General features: G+C 34.6%; 1 protein-coding gene across 1 annotated transcript in view; it reads right to left on the bottom strand.

Moving 5' to 3' along the window:
* SI (sucrase-isomaltase) overlaps positions 1 to 17,907 on the bottom strand; it is a 114,501-nt gene that overhangs the window by 86,276 nt on the left and 10,318 nt on the right. The window contains exons 9-14 of the mRNA XM_086414225.1: positions 16,298 to 16,423; positions 13,977 to 14,108; positions 13,771 to 13,890; positions 11,828 to 11,941; positions 5,013 to 5,097; positions 1,397 to 1,514 (exon numbers count right to left, since the gene is read on the bottom strand). Coding sequence (XP_086270351.1) covers positions 1,397 to 1,514; positions 5,013 to 5,097; positions 11,828 to 11,941; positions 13,771 to 13,890; positions 13,977 to 14,108; positions 16,298 to 16,423 — 695 coding nt within the window. The remainder of the gene's footprint in view (positions 1 to 1,396; positions 1,515 to 5,012; positions 5,098 to 11,827; positions 11,942 to 13,770; positions 13,891 to 13,976; positions 14,109 to 16,297; positions 16,424 to 17,907) is intronic.

Below are 17,907 nucleotides of genomic sequence, written 5' to 3' on the forward strand. Positions count from 1 at the left end.
AGTCTTTTCCAATTAGTCACCTCTTGGCATGAGGTGGCCAAAGTACTGGAGTTTCAGCTTTAGCATCATTCTTTCCAAAGAACACCCAGGACTGATCTCCTTTAGGATGGACTGGTTGGATCTCTTTGCAGTCCAAGGGACTCTCAAGAGTCTTCTTCAACACCACAGTTCAAAAGCATCAATTTTTCAGCACTCAGCTTTCTTCACAGTCCAACTGTCACATCCATGCATGACCATAGGAAAAACCATAGCCTTGACTAGACAGACCTTTGTTGGCAAAGTAATGTCTCTGCTTTTGAATATGCTTTCTAGGTTGGTCATAACTTTCCTTCCAAGGAGTAAGTGTTTTAATTTCATGGCTGCAATCACCATCTGCAGTGATTTTGGCTGATCATACATTAATGTCTATATTTTCAAATATTATCTAGCAATGTTGATGTAAAACTTATATGCTTGCAAAGCATTTTATTTTGTTTTAGAATTTCATCGTCCACAATACTAGCATTATTCATCTCACCTCTATTAGTACTTGAATATTGTTGACAAATTTTTCCATAATTGGAAAATAATCAGAAAAAAGGTAATAAAATTTTAATTTGGTAGATTACATTAATAAAAATATAGTAGTATACTGAGGTGCTTTTTTAAAATTACCTTTATATGAACTATAATGTTCTTTCTAGAATTTATTTACTTATACTCTATTATATATAGAGAGAAGTGAACACTATGAAGATAGCATATACAATTTTAATATCCTGGTATGCTTTGGGACCAAATATGCTTTAGAATTAAAACTTGATCACAGTTGCTTAATTATGATAAAATTTAAAATTTATTGATCCAGAACTTTTTTTTGACTTACTATTGAATTATAGGTCCTTATACAATGCTTGAAAAAGTAAGCAATCCATATATAATTATCTCCTTTCTCTGCTTTGTATCATGCTACTTTTTTACACACAAGCAAACACATTTTATAGAGAATTACTTGTGAAATACTACATAGAAAACCACATTTTAAATGAAATACTCTTTAAAAAAAAAATAGTGACTTGTCCAAATAGCACCATTGTCTTAGGCCAGTTATGAGATTCATGTTTAGAATACATGTTCAGACACACCAAGCTGAATCAAAATTTAGAAGGATAATTTCAGTTGATGAATTAAAAAAGGATCACAGTTAAGTACATGTATCATGTAATTCTTAATAATTAAGTTTTAAATATGTGAATATTTAATAAAAGAGGTGATGCTTTTATGTCCTAATTTTTCACAATGAAAATAGTATCTTTCTTTCCTTTCCTACAGTTGTTATTATCCACTCTATGTAAATTACCAATTACATTTCTAGACAATAAATATTAGAGAGTATTCTGAATGAAACTGCACTTACTTCTCTGTAGCTATAGACATACTATATCCATAGAGGCTGTGTACATCATACTGTTTTCCCCAGTATTGCATAGCATCCATGCAAATTGTTTTGGAATACATGAGTTTGTCAAGAATATCTTAGAAAAAAAAAAGAAAGAAATAATTAGGTAAGAAATATTTTGCCATTTTAAGCTTCATAATTCTTAAGTGATGTGCTATGTAATACTATATGTAATGAAAATATAATGAGAGACATCACTTTATGCTAAGTTCCAGTTGGGTCTCTACCCTTTATTCTCATTAACTGACCATTACATTTGCACTTAAAGTAATACATACTATGTTTCTTAGCTTCAGTAATGAATAAATTCGTGGAAATATTAGACTTTAACATGTATATAGAAATATATACATCTGTATTGTAAATCATATAATTATAGTCCTATTTGAAAATTGTGTAACTTTTTAAAAATATAACCTAATTCCACACATGTAGATTTGTTACACAACAGAAAATCATTTAAATCTCTGCTTTTCAGTTTTTATTGTGTTTTAATTTGCAGGCTTATGTAGCATTGTAATAATTATTGCTTTCTTCAGATGTCCTTATTACAATGTATTTCCCTAAGATCACTTATTTGCCTTTATGTTAAATTTTTACCAGTTTTAATGATGAAAACATGCTTTTTAAAATAGGTGAGAAGTTATTCACATTTGTTATTGCTGTTGTTTAGTCATTAAGTCACGTCCAACTCTTTTGAGACTCCATGGAGTGTAGCCTACAAGGATTCTCTGTTCACTGGAATTGCTATTTCCTTCTCCAGGGGATCTTTCCAATGCAGGAATTGAATCTGTGCCTCCAGTATTTACAGGCGGATGATTTACCACCAATTCCCAAGGGAAGCCCAACTATTCATATTAGCTACATCTAATAATGGCAAAGGAGGAAAGGAAAGATATTCCCCTTTGAATGCAGTGTTCCAAAGAATAGCAAGGAGAGATAAGAAAGCCTTCCTCAGTGATCAACGCAAAGAAATAGAGGAAAGCATTAGAATGGTAGAAACTAGAGATCTCTTTAAGAAAATCAGAGATACCAAAGGAATATTTCATGCAAAGATGGGACAGAAATTGTATGGACCTAACAGAAGAGAAGGCGATGGCACCCCTCTCCAGTACTCTTGCCTGGAAAATCCCATGGACAGAGAAGCCTGTTAGGCTGCAGTCCATGGGGTCGCTAAGAGTCAGACACGACTGAGCGACTTCACTTTCACTTTTCACTTTCATGCATTGGAGAAGGAAATGGCAACCCACTCCAGTGTTCTTGCCTGGAGAATCCCAGGGACGGCGGGGCCTGATGGGCTGCCGTCTATGGGGTCACACAGAGTCGGACACGACTGAAGCAACTTAGCAGCAGCAGCAACAGAAGCAGAAGATATTAGGAAGAGTTGGCAAGAATACACAGAAGAACTATACAAAAAAGATCTTCATGGCCCAGATAATCATGATGATGTGATCACTCATCTAGAGCCAGACATCCAGGAATGCGAAGTCAAGTGGGCCTTAGGAAGCATCGCTACAAACAAAGCTATTGGAAGTGATAGAATTCCAGTTAAGCTATTTCAAATCTTAAAAGATGATGCTGTGAAAGTGCTACATTCAATATGCCAGCAAATTTGGAAAACTCAGCAGTGGCTACAGGACTGGAAAAGGTCAGTTTTCATTCCAATCTCAAAGAAAGATAATGCCAAAGAATGCTCAAACTACCACACAATTGCATTTATCTCACACAGTGGTAAAGTAATGCTCAAAATTCTCCAATCCAGGCTTCAACAGTACCTTAACTATGAACTTCCAGATGTTCAAGCTGGTTTTAAAAAAGGCAGAGGAACCAGAGATCAGATTGCCAACATCCGTTGGATCATTGAAAAAGCAAGACGGTTCCAGAAAAATATCTACTTCTGCTTTATTGACTATGACAAAGCCTTTGACTGTGTGGATTACAACATACTGTGGAAAATTCTTCAAGAGATGGGAATACCAGACCACCTGTCCTGCCTCCTGAGAAATCTGTATGCAGGTCAAGAAGCAACAGTTAGAACTGGACATGGAACAACAGATTGGTTCCAAATAGGAAAAGGAGTACATCAAGGCTGTATATTGTCACTCTGCTTATTTAACTTACATGCAGAGTACATCATGAGAAATGCTGGACTGGATGAAGCACAAGCTGGAATCAAGATTGATGGGAGAAATATCAATAAATTCACATATGCAGATGACATCACCCTTATGGCAGAAAGCAAGGAAGAAATAAGATGAAAGTGAACTAAAGATGAAAGAACTTTTGATGAAAGTGAAAGAAGAGAGTGAAAAAGTTGACTTAAAACTCAATATTCAAAAAACAAAGATCATGGCATCGGGTCCCATTAAAGTGAAATTTGAAAGTGAACTCGCTCTGTTGTGTCCAACTCTTCGTGGCCCCATGGACTGTAGCCCACCAGGCTCCTCCATCCATGTGATTCTTCAGGCAAGAATACTGGAGTGGGTTTCCTTTTCCTTCACCAGGGGATCTTCCTGGCCCAGGGATCAAACCCAGGTCTCCCGCATTGCAGGCAGACACTTTAACCTCTGAGCCACCAGGGAAGATCATGGCATCTGGTCCCATTACTTAATGACAAATAGATGGGGAAACAGTTGAAACAGTCACAGACATTATTTTTGGGGGGTTCCACAATCACTGCAGATGGTGACTGCAGCCATGAAATTAAAAGATGCATGCTCCTTGGAAGAAAAGTTATGACCAACCGAGACAGCTTATTAAAAAGCAGAGACATTACTTTGCCAACAAAGGTCTGTCTAGTCAAAGTTATGGTTTTTCCAGTAGTCATCCATGGGTGTGAGAGTTGGACTATAAAGAAAGCTGAACACCAAAAAATTGATGCTTTTGAACTGTGGTGTTGGAGAAGACTCTTGAGAGTCCCTTGGACTGCAAGGAGATCCAACCTGTCCATCCTAAATGAAATCAGTCCTGAATATTCATTGGAAGGACGGATGCTGAAGCTGAAACTCCAATATTTTGGCCACCTGATGCAAAGAACTGACTCATTTGAAAAAACCCATATGCTTCAGTGGGAAAGATTGAATGCAGGAGGAGAAGGGGACAACAGAGGATGAGATGGTTGGATGGAATCACTGATTCAGTGGATATGAGTTTGAGTAAACTCCAGGAGTGGGTGATGGACAGGGAGGCCTGGTGTGCTGTAATCCAAGCGATCGCAAAGAGTAGGATGTGACTGAGTGACTGAACTTAACTGCATAATGACACAGAATTACAGCATAGTGCTCAAGGAAAAAAAAAATTATCATTTACATTATGATTTCAAACAAATTTTGTTTCTTTCATTTATCATTTAATCATGGGCAATTCATCAGTGGTAAAGACAAATATTCTACACCAAAATTTAAAAATGTGCTCCTTTCCTTAAGCATAAATATTTTGAACAAAAATAAACACCACAGTTATTTCAGGGTCTCAAAATTATATCAACATCTGTAATTTAGAAAGATATGCTTGAATATACCAGTAAATAAATATAGTTTTTCTCAATTAACTGTAGAAGATAAATGAAATTTACCGGGAGTAAAAGGTGGGTAATTCAGGTTGTTTGCACTGCATCCTTTCTTTGAACCTTGAACAAAGCTGGAAACTTCATTCATGTCCTGAATGGATATAAGATAAAAAACAACATATTTTATATAGTTGTAAATCATATCTGTAGAAGGTCTCTATTTATTTGTAAATATTTTATCAAGCGCAACCATGACATTCTTCTCCAGAAGGCAAATATAACCTGCTGCTGCTGCTGCTAAGCTGCTTCAGTCGTGTCCGACTCTGTGAGACCCCATAGATGGCAGCCTACCAGGCTTCCCATCCCTGGAATTCTCCAGGCAAGAACACTGGAGTGGGTTGTCATTTCCCTCTCCAATGCATGAAAGTGAAAACTGAAAGTGAAGTCGCTCAGTTGTGTCCTACTAACCTACAAACAACTTGTTTAACTATTCTCACTACTTGATTCTACTTCTAGTATGAACAAATTATTATAGTGAGAAAAAATATTACTTATGTTTGCATAAATATATATACCAGATAACAGAGGTATCTGGATGGATTTAAAAGATTATACGGAGAAGGCAATGGCACCCGACTCCACTACTCTTGCCTGGAAAATCCCATGGACCGAGGAGCCTGGTGGGCTGCAGTCCATGGGGTTGCTGAGAGTCGGACATGACTGAATGACTTCACTTTCACTTTTCACTTTCATGCATTGGAGAAGGAAATGGCAACCCACTCCAGTGTACTTGCCTGGAGAATCTCAGGGACGGGGGAGCCTGGTGGGCTGCCGTCTATGGGGTTGCACAGAGTCGGACACGACTGAAGCGACTTAGCAGCAGCAGCAGCAGCAAAGGATTATATACAACAAAAATATACTTGATTTACCTTGTTTAAAATATATATAAAGCATTAATCATATTAGATTAAATGTATTAAGCAATGGTCTTTTAAAATAACTGTATTGATCTTCTCACTGAACTTATCATTGTACATATTTCCGGCACATTCATTTATTTAGCATAGTTTATTAATTTCAGCTGGCATTTATCTAGTTTCTATTGTGTGCCTTGCTAGCAGCTAGACACAGCACTTTTTGCCTGGGCTTCCCTGGTGGCTCAGATGGTAAACAATCTACCTACATTTCAGGAGACCTTGGTTCAATCCCTGGGTTGGGAAAATCCCCTGGAGAAGGGAATGGCAACCCACTTCTGTATTCTTGCCTGGAAAATCCCATGGACAGAGAAGCCTGGTGGGCTACAGTCCTGCTGCTGCTGCTGCTAAGTTGCTTCAGTGGTATCCGACTCTGTGCGACCCCATAGATGGAAGCCCACCAGGCTCCCCCGTCCCTGGAATTCTCCAGGCAAGAACACTGGAGTGGGTTGCCATTTCCTTCTCCAATGCATGAAAGTGAAAAGTGAAAGTGAAGTTGCTCAGTCGTGTCCGACTCTTCACCACCCCATGGACTGCAGCCTACCAGGCTCCTCCATCCATGGGATTTTCCAGGCAAGAGTACTGGAGTGGGGTGCCATTGCCTTCTCCGGGGCTACAGTCTATGGGGTTGCAAAGAGTCAGACACAACTGAGTGACTAACACAACTCCTACACTTTCATGAGACAGTGAGAATATAAAAAAGGTGAATAGCATTTTAGTAATCTAATAAAAATGGCTATGACCTTATTGAATCCCTGGAAGAGTTTCAGGGAACCCTAGGGCTGCTGGACCACATTATAAGAACCAGTTCTTTGTAAACTGAGGCCTCAATATTATCTTCCTGCTTACTAGTTCTATGTCCACAAACAGTTGAGTAAAATCTTTGAACTAAAAAAGATAATTCATATAAAATCATTTATAACATGCTCAAGAAATGTGTGTCTTTCTCCTTCTCTGTTAATATACCAGACTTCTACATATTTTTGAGTCTTATTTCCCACATCTCTACAGTATGTTGTTTCTGCTCTCACAAAGGTATCAAACTCAATCAATTCCTTTGTTAATTTGGTTTTCCTCAGAGGACGCATATTCTCTTCATTACTCTTCCCTTCTTCAATCCACATGATGCTCAGATGGAATTAATGTAAGAAATTAAGGCCATTCAGGAAGAAGATATAATTTCTCATCTTGATACACATTTTTGTTTTCTTAAGAGCCACAAAGAAAAACAATTAAGTAGTTATTCTAAAGTATACATTGGGGTTATTTTACTAAAATTACCTAATATATTCAATTTTTCTGTCATATGTCCAGTAGAATTAATACAAGGAGATACTATAGTTGAACAGGCAATAATTTTAGATAAACATAAATATTTTTTTCTTCTTGACTGCACAAATTGAATTAAATTTAAACATAGCATCAAGTACTGAAATTCATAAATGGAACTGAGTTGTATTATTTTAAATTTTGTCTTTTTCTAAAATATTTTATTAACTCTTGTATATAATATCACTGAAGAAATGCAAGAGCAAACATTTAACTCTGATATTAATGTTATTCTGCTTGAACTGTGTATTTGTAACTTGCAATAAAATTGCAGCATTCACTCAAAATATACTTTATCTTATTCAATTTAAGAGTAAATAAAATAATTTAATATAGTATTATAATAAAATAACTTAAAATGAAATTTGATCATTTGTGTGATTTTAACTATATTCTATAGCAAATGGATAGCATTTAATATTTTATTATTTTTAATTAAAATGTCTTATCTATTTGGAAAGATTATATTATTAATAAGCTAAACTTACTACTCATAATTTGAAGGAATTGATTTGTATTTCTTTTAATGTATTTTGTATTTTTGTTCTTTCAGAATTCTGAAAATACTTTTCTCTAACATATTCAAATCATTTAAGTGATGTTACATTTATATAATGTCATGTAAGAAGTGATTTTGATTAGCATTTCAACATTAGAATCAGATTGAAAGTTTTGTAAGTTTTGAGGCAAAGAACTCAGTGAATTGATAGTAAGATGTATTCCTACAGATTTTCAGGTATTATTAAAATCATCTCAAGTCTAGTAATGACTATTTGTAGAAATTGGCAATGGCGTTTTTAGGGGTACTTTATAAAGTCCATTGAAAATTGTATAATAATCTGGTGATATTACATAACTTCACATTTAAACTAAATCTAAGTGAAGTGAAGTAAAATTGCTCAGACGTGTCTGACTTTTTGTGACCCTATGGACTTTAGCCTATGAGGCTTCCCTGTCCATGGGATTTTCCAGGCAAGAGTATGGGAGTGGTTGCCATTTCCTTCTCCAGAAGTCTAAATGATAATGCCCTTATTTTCAAAGAAATTCAAATAATAAACTTTTTCTAAGAATCTTATGAAATGTCAAGAGAACATATTCAATTAAGCCTTCAGTTTTTTGGGATACTTTGAGCATGTTTGTATATATTTTCTTGATGAATTTTAAGTTTCCCAACACTATATATTAAATTATTAGACTTCTTAATGGGAAAACTCAAATGTTCAGATTTTAAAGAATAAAACCATAATAACAATGTGATTACAAAAATATGCCTATTTTTTCAGAAAAAAATGGAAATGTTCTTTGAATTTTAAAAATATTGACTGATACTTTTATTTTAAAATCACATTTTTAGTCTTAATTGTACCAAATGCAGTTGGCTCTTATTTCTAAAATATTAGATTACCTTAAGAATGACACAAAAAATATAATTCAACTGTAATATATGCTTATATGCAAAAAATCTATTTTTCTGTTTCAATTAAGCTCATGATATTTTCTGAAGTGATTTTAACACTTAAAATTAAAAAGCATTAGCATTGAATCTAAATTAAAAATCTACCAAATTATAAAATTATACAAATATTTTAAAATTTGACATGAAAATAATTTTTCATGAGTTAAATAATACTCCTTTACTGTATATTCATTGTCAGAAAAAATAATTTGAATAAAATGAAAAAAGTAGAGAAACAACTAGCACTAGAATTTGGCAGTTATTTAGGAAAGAGCTGGAAACAGAATATCTACTACATAAACCAAATGTATGGTGGCGCTAAGAGTAAAGAACCTGCCTGTCAATGCAGGAGACTTAAGAAATCTGGGTTTGATCTCTGGGTTGGGAGGATGCCCTGGAGGAGGGTTTGGCAACCCCTTCCATTAGTCTTGCCTGGAGAAGTCCATGGATGGAGGAGCTTGGAAGAGTACAGTCCACAGGGTTGCAAAGAGTTGTACAAGACTGAAGCAACTCAACATACACAAGAACAGAGTATATATGAATATGGTGATCTTTGGAAGGAATGATGCTAAAGCTGAAACTCCAGTATCTTGCCCACCTCATGAGAAGAACTGACTCATTCGAAAACACTCTGATGCTGGGAGGGATTGGGGGCAGGAGGAGAAGGGGACGACAGAGGATGAGATGGCTGGATGGCATCACCGACTCAGTGGAAGTTGAGTTTGAGTGAACTCCGGGAGTTGGTGATGGACAGGGAGGCCTGGAAGTGCTGCGATTGATGGGGTTGCAAAGAGTTGGACACGACTGAGCGACTGAACTGAATGAGCTTTGAAATCATACTGGTCATCATTCTGTGTTTTTTTTTTTTTTTTTTCCTTTTTGAATTAGTCAAAATGCTTCTGTGTTAGTGTCATAATTACTCTGACTTGCTCAGATGCTCTTCTTCCCATCCCTCCCTCTCTTTGGATATGAATCAAGTGTTTCATTCTTCAATAGACTTGGAAAATGGAGTATTTTCTCTTCATAGCTCAGTCAAATTCTCTTGCACTATGGCTAAATGCCATTTATACTTGTAACTCTGATGCAATGGACTCAAATTGTTTCCTATGCAATAAAAAGAAAGAAAGGAAGGAAGAAAAGAAGGAAGGGAAAGAAGGAGGGAAAAAAGGAAACAAAGAAAGGAAAGAAGGCAAAAAGGCACTTCTAATTTAAATAAAGCAATTGAAATTGGAGCTAGAATTGAAAACATAACTCAAGAGAAGTTTGCTTAATTTTATTATTATTATTATTATTATTATTATTTTGTCATTTCTACCAGCACTGAGTGTTGTGGATTCTATCAAGAATTGTGGCTAAAAAAGGAAATAAAGAAATGAGGTAGGATTGATGGTGACAAGTATGGTCAAGGATTCCCTACCCGGCTTTTTTCTTCACCTTAAGGAAAACTTAAATAGAATTAAGTGAAATAAATCATTAGCAAAAGAGATTTAAAAATATAGAAGGCAAACTGCACAGAAGAGAAAGAAAAATCCACATGGGATGACTGATTCTGACTGGAGTAAGAGCCACTTCATCAATTGAAGATGAAGAAAAAGAGGAGGGATTCTGGCTTTTATGGGTTGGGGTGGGAAGTGGAGACAGTTCATGTCATAGTCTTCCATTATCTCGATAAAGGAGAAAGAGAGGTCCTCTCTGTAGATAAGAGCTGTTAGTAAAATGGAGTATTCACTGGGGATAAATGGAAATTTAACTGGTAAAAAGACAAAAGAGAGGATTGCTTGATGACAGTATGTCTTATGAGTTTTGGGGTGAAATTGTAGTTATCTCACCAATAACTGTGTTGTGTGGAGCATCTGATAATTTGCAATGTTATTAAAAAGATAGAAAGTAAATCATGAAAATAAAATGCCAGCAGCTAGATATTATCATTGCAATCTCACTAATTTTCTGTCAAATAACTAAATGCCTCTCCATCTTCATTCTGTTATCATCATAAGGATTCTGAAGGTTATGCTAATCTTTTATCAACTCCATGTTTTCATGATGGTGAAAAATAAACACTTGTAATTGATTGGATAAATAAATGATTAGATGAATAATTTAATAATGACTGAATTAATAGTGAAAATTTCAGGAAAGTGGAGATGCTGTGACCTCAAAGGTCAAAAAATTTAGCTATACCCAGATATCTATTATTTTTCCTTCCAAAATTTTGTACAGCTGTAATAACTTTGTAAAACATGGCTGATGTTCTGTACCAAACTATTAGATTTTTCTTTTCCTGAAATACAGAGTTCTCAGATCACCAAGTAATTTAATTCCCCAAATGGACAGGCTCCTCTGTCCATTCAGGCAAGAATACTGGAGTGGGTTGCCATTTCCTTCTCCAGGTAATTTTCCCAACCCAGGAATCAGACCTGTGTCTCCTGCATTGCAGGCAGTTTCTTTACCACTGAGCCAACATGGAAGCCAAGTATCTTAAACAAAAGACACTAAATCATTGACTATAATCACTATTATTTTAAATCATAAACCTACCAGTAGGCATCAATAGCTACAGATATAAAAATTTTATCCAAAGAAACTTTTAAACATTACTGTTTCCCTTTAATAACTTTACCAGTAAACATACAATTTTGTCTATTTATTGTTGTCCTCTGTCTTGAGATAAAACACTTAACTTATTGCCAACATTGATTTGTTCTACTCATAACTTATTAAAAGAAAGTTTCTAAAGGATAAGAGCTTGTTCAAGCCCATGTTGCTGCAATTGCTTAACTACTGTAGCTATTAGTAAAAGTTTTTGAAGTTGCACTACAAATTTTGTTAAATGTTTTCAACTTAAATTATTAGTCATAAAAATATAACCCCATTAGTTACAGAAATAAACTTTATTCTATAAAGAATATTATTAGATGATAAAAATCTCAGTTAATAGTTCTTAGTTTTAGTTCTGACCCATGAACATGTCAGGTATGATATTTATATATTCTATAAAAAAATATAACATTATTTTATGCTTAATACATTATAAAGTACATCTCATTGAACTTATATTTAATTTATGGAAAAATAATTCTATGTTCATTGTCCAAAATCACAAGTCTAAAATAACTACTTACAATCCAAAGTCCATCATAATTTACTTGTTGATGAAAAAGGTAGCATTCATTTGCCCACCATTCTATGCAGCTTGGATTTGTGAAATCAGGGTATACTGTTAATCCTGGCCATACCTAGAAAAACAGATTATTCCTATATATACAAATGTAAAAGAAAACATAAATAATGGAAATTCAGACTGAGTGAAGAGGAAGAGTAAAAATTCTTAAAGTTATGACATGGTACTTCTTTAGGTATATGTGATCCCTGGACCACCTACATTTATAATAATCTTAGGTCTGCTTGAAAGCACAGACATATTCACTGTGTGATAAGAGGAATTATATTAGTGCATTTCCAAAGGCATATGTTCCCAAGAAATTTAAGCTAAAAGGTTCTTTTTGTGTTTATTTATTTGTGTGTGTGTGTGCTTAGTCACTCAATTATGATGTTCTTGGGACTACTCCAACTGCTTTTAATTATTACTTCATTAAATCTTCACTAGAACTTTAGGAACTAGGTACTATTTTTATCATCACTTTACAGATGAGGTAAGTAGTATAATTAAACCCATTTTGCTGATGAAAGAAGTGATAAACAGAGGAGCTTTTCAAAATCACTTGCTAATAAGTAGTACAGAAGGAACCTTATATCCAATCACATATCCAAGCAGTCTCATATCCAATTCCATGCTATTAAACACTAGATGCCTCTTTATGATTTATGCTCCTTCATATTATTTTACTTACCATGTAAAATAATGACATTTAGTAAGATAAATTCAATTTCAGATGTATTGAGACAAATAATATTGTTTTATATTCAAATTACGCATATTAGCGATCAGATCTGTCCATATTCAATAGAACAGGTCTTGGTAGTGGTTTAGATGCTAAGTTGTGTCTGACTCTTGTAACCCCATGGACTGTAGCCTACCAGGCTCCTCTGTCCATGGGATGCTCCAGGCAAGAATACTGGAGTGGGTTACCATTTCCTTCTCCAGAGGATCTTCCTGACCCAGGGATTGAACCTGGGACTCCTGTTTTGCAGGCAGATTCTTTACCAACTTAGCTACCAGGGAAGCCCTGGTATAGGTCTTAACAGAATGTATTTTTTAAGATATTAATGATATTAGGGGAGGAATATTGGGTTTTTTTTCCCTGATGGAGCTCATAATTAAGAACATTTTTATCAGAAATTTTAACTTTGGTGAATATGATTAAATAAAAAGTGATGGTTAGTATAGTCTTTATTGTTGTAAATAAAGCTATAATAAATATGTTTCTATAAGTTGATATTTTCTGCTGTTTCATTTCCCTTGACTAAATTACAGCATTGGAATTATCAGGTCAACAATCTACACATTATGGGTTTTGATATGTCTTATAAAGCTGTCTCTAGAAGAATATTTATCTTGATTAAAAATTATGCCTTTGGGAATCGGGCATTTTCTTCACACTGCTCTTTATTAGTTCCATGATATGAGGAAAGTTAAAATTGGAAAAGGAAATTTAAACATTAAAGCCATCTCATATTGGCTTTTTTTCAAATGTAAAGTATGAAAAATAACTTTAATTATAGATATCTAATGATTTTATTGTAAAATCATTATACCATAAATGTACACCATAAATCTTATTATCCAACATGTAAGTACTAAATTTATACATGCAATTATTTTACATCAAATATGAGAATTGCTGTAATCAAGGTATTTATCATATTTGTATAAATAATTTCATTGCTTATCATTAAACATTTTCTGCCTTCTTACAAGAACTGTTTTAGAGATAATTGGAATATTTACCCTAAAACTTCTCTATGCAATTAAAATAGCAAATCCAGATTTGAAAGCAAGCAAATTCTCTGAGACATGCACATACATACACAACACACACTCAGAAACACTTGTTGTACAATAGAAAATCCAAGCAACACAAATTTAATGAATATCATAATTTACCTCTCCAATAATTGCTGTAGTCCCATCTGACTCATTTACCCACACCTTTTGGGCAGTTCCCCTATCATAGGATTCATATGCTGCCCCATTCGCACGTTTCTCTATGGAAACTGCAGGGTCCTAATTAATAGAGAGAAGAAACTAGAAAATCAATTAATTTTCAAATGTGTAAATACTAAAAATTAATATATATGTTCAGTTATTACCAAGATGATGACGTATTTCTGCCCATGAGCATGCAAATCTTGAACAAATTCTGGGAGGCCGTTAAAGGTAACTTGATCATAAGTAAAGATTTTCTTGTCTTCCATATAGTCAATATCAGTGATTTGTGTATCCTAAAAATTATCAGAGTATATTTCAATAAACAGTACTGAAAGAATCCTTTAATCACATCAACCCTAAAGTCCAAAGAATTTCTATTATAAATTTAATGATTAAAAGGAAGAAAGCTGAGTACCGAAGAATTGATGCTTTTGAACTGTGGTGTTGGAGAAGACTCTTGAGAGTCCCTTGGACTGCAAGAAGATCCAACCAGTCCATTCTAGAAGAGATCAGCCCTGGGTGTTCTTTGGAAGGAATGATGCTAAAGCTGAAACTCCAGTACTTTGGCCACCTCACGCAAAGAGTTGACTCATTGGAAAAGACTCATGCTGGGAGGGATTGGGGGCAGGAGGAAAAGGGGGCAGGAGGAAAAGGGGATGACAGAGGATGAGATGGCTGGATGGCATCACCACCTAGATGGACGTGAGTTTGAGTGAACTCTGGGAGATGGTGATGGACAAGGAGGCCTGGCGTGCTACGATTCATGGGGTCACAAAGAGTTGGACATGACTGAGTGACTGAACTGAACTGAACTGAACTGAACTTAGATCTCTTTTATTTCACTAAAGACACAATGATATGGCTTATAAAGCTAGTTTTTCTAATCATTATTCACATTTGTTTAAGTGATGATCACTCAGTATGTATTATGTTATAAACACATGCATGTGTACATATATGGGCTTGTATAAAAAACAAAAATCTTCACATTAAATAAAATACATAAAATTATATTACATTAAAAGTATACAAACTTTAAAAGTATATATAAAAAACAACATAATTTTGTTCATACTTCAACATGTGCTCTATTCTGGTATAACTCATAATCAGTCTCAAAATTCAGGTACACCTGGGCATTGTGTATCGACATAAAGTGTACTTCATCATTAATAAGCAGCTTAATAACCTATATCTGTTCAAGCTGGTTTTAGAAAAGGCAGAGGAACCAGAGATCAAATTGCCAACATCCACTGGATCATGGAAAAGGCAAGAAAGTTCCAGAAAAACATCTATTTCTGCTTTATTGACTATGCCAAAGCCTTTAACTGTGTGGATCACAATAAACTGTGGAAAATTCTGAAAGAGATGGGAATACCAGACCACCTGATCTGCCTTTTGAGAATGTGTATGCAGGTCAGGAAGCAACAGTTAGAACTGGACATGGAACAATAGACTGGTTCCAAATAGGAAAAGGAGTACGTCAAGGCTATATATTGTCACCCTACTTATTTAACTTATATGCAGAGTACATCATGAGAAATGCTGGACTGGCTGAAGCACAAGCTGGAATCAAGGTTGCTGGGAGAAATATCAATAACTTCACATATGCAAATGATATCACCCTTATGTCATAAAAGCGAAGACGAACTAAAGACCTCTTGATGAAAGTGAAAGAGGAGAGTGAACAAGTTGGCTTAAAACTCAATATTCAAAAAACTAAGATCATAGCATCTGGTCCCATTACTTAATGACAAATAGATGGGGAAACAGTTGAAACAGTGACAGACATTATTTTTTGGGGGGCTCCAAAATCACTGCAGATGGTGACTGCAGCCATGAAATTAAAAGATACATGCTCCTTGGAAGAAAAGTTATGACCAACTGAGACAGCTTATTAAAAAGCAGAGACATTACTTTGCCAACAGAGGTCTGTCTAGTCAAGGCTATGGTTTTTCCAGTAGTATGTGCAGATGTGAAAGTTGGACTGTAAAGAAATCTGAGTGCCAAAGAATAGATGCTTTTGAACTGTGGTATTGGAGAAGACTCTTGAAAGTCCCTTGTACTGCAAGGAGATCCAACCAGTCCATCCTAAATGAAATCAGTCCTGAATATTCACTGGAAAGCCTGATGCTGAAACCCCAATACTTTGGCCACCTGATGCAAAGAACTGACTCATTTGAAAAGACCCTGATGCTACGAAAAATGGAAGGCAGGAGGAGACAATAGAGGATGACATGGTTGGATGGTATAACCAACTCAATGGACATGAATTTAAATAAACCCCAGGTGTTGGTGATGGACAGGGAGGCTTGGCGTGCTGCTGTCCATGGGGTCACAAGGAGTTGGTCACGACTGAGTGACTGAACTGAACTGAACTTATATTTGGCAAACATGGTAATCCTGAAAATGCCCTGCATTTATTTTTATGCAAAAATATTTAACTTTATATATATTCCCACAAACCCTTCATCCTACTTACAAATGGTATGCCAGCATCCCGATTTCTTTGTACCACTGCTTTCACTACATCAAGTGTCTTGTAATTCCAGCGACTCAGCTGAAATCCAAGATTCCAATAAGCTGGCATTGCTGGTCGTCCAATGAGCTTGAAGTAAATGGATATTTAATTACTTTCAATGACGAACATTAGAAACTAATATTAATATTAATTGCTGTATCTCTAGTATTGATTTGAATTTAACTACATATATTAAATGATTTTGTGGTATCTACATTCTAAAATGGATATTCTCTTAGAATTGTGTTATGAAACACTTAGCAAGTTTATGTTCAGTCACTCATCTTTTATTTTGTGTTAAAACATCAGAAAGGTAGCACTTTAAAGGTAGCATTTATAAAAGTGTATTTTGCTGTGCATGGAAAATTAAAGAAAAGAATAAAACGATAGCATTAAAGATATTAGAGAACAAGAAAACTGTCCCACTGCATTCCCACTTCCTGTAGCAACAAAATGAATGAATGATAACATGTAAGAAAAGGAATTTACAATTGATGTAAATGTATGACAATGTTGATAAAATGTATGACAAAAATGAGTGACAATGTTAAGTCATTGTATTTTCTTCAATTTAAGCACTAAATTTATCTTTTAAAACTTGGTATCAAATAAAACTCTGCCAAAAGTCAATATGTTTACACTATTCATAAACATATTATGTTCCATAAAATTTTAAAGATTTAGACATGTGATTGAAATTTCTGTGTGTGTATGTTATACATATCACATAATTTATTTTCATAAAAGTATATAAAATAGGTGTTGCTATGTATTATGTTAATTTATGTACTTTTCATCTTATACTTTATATGTATATATCATCTTTAAAACGTATAAAATGGTCTGGTCATTCAAACGCATTAAAGTTTTCAATTTTGACATCCTGGCACCACTATTGAGTTAATTTGTACAGAAAGGATAGCTTGTTCTTCTTCAGATAAGAAATAGTTACTTTTGTCTATTCTCTATCTAATTTGTTCCCCCACTGAAATTAATAGTGCTATATTCCACACGTCTTTTTTAATTTAAATTCAAGATTTTGCAAGCTTACCTATAAAATGATGTATGCAAGTGGATAACTGTATTATTAATGCATGAATGCTGCATTGGCATGTCAAACATGACTCATGTTCAGGTAGTGCTGACCACAGACTTTACTCAGCATGTAATAGACAACTATCCCAACTAATATTTCACAAATCAAATCTTAAACTCTTTCAAAAATGTGCTGTCACCTGTTTTGATGGTGTGACAACCATACACAATAACTATGATTTCATATTAGAGAGACTGTAAATTTTGTGTACATTTCTGAAATTCACATTTATGAACAGCAATTTGGGAATTGCAAGACTTTGTAAATTATTCAATTGGGTAAAACTCTAGCTACTGTTAGTTCAGGTTTTTAGATCATAACTAAACTTTTTGATAGTAATTACTTCTCTTTTGATATTATTCTAGGAAATGGGAGTTATATGTCAAAAGATTTATCAGTAAAACAAGATTTAAAAAATAGGCATAATTCTTAAATTGTATGTCTATAAAAATGATTTATTTTTCATGATAACACC

Source organism: Bos grunniens, chromosome 1 (genome assembly GCF_055505025.1).
Source record: "Bos grunniens cultivar Pamir isolate PY7600 chromosome 1, Bosgru_T2T1.0, whole genome shotgun sequence".
Taxonomy (NCBI): domain Eukaryota; kingdom Metazoa; phylum Chordata; class Mammalia; order Artiodactyla; family Bovidae; genus Bos; species Bos grunniens.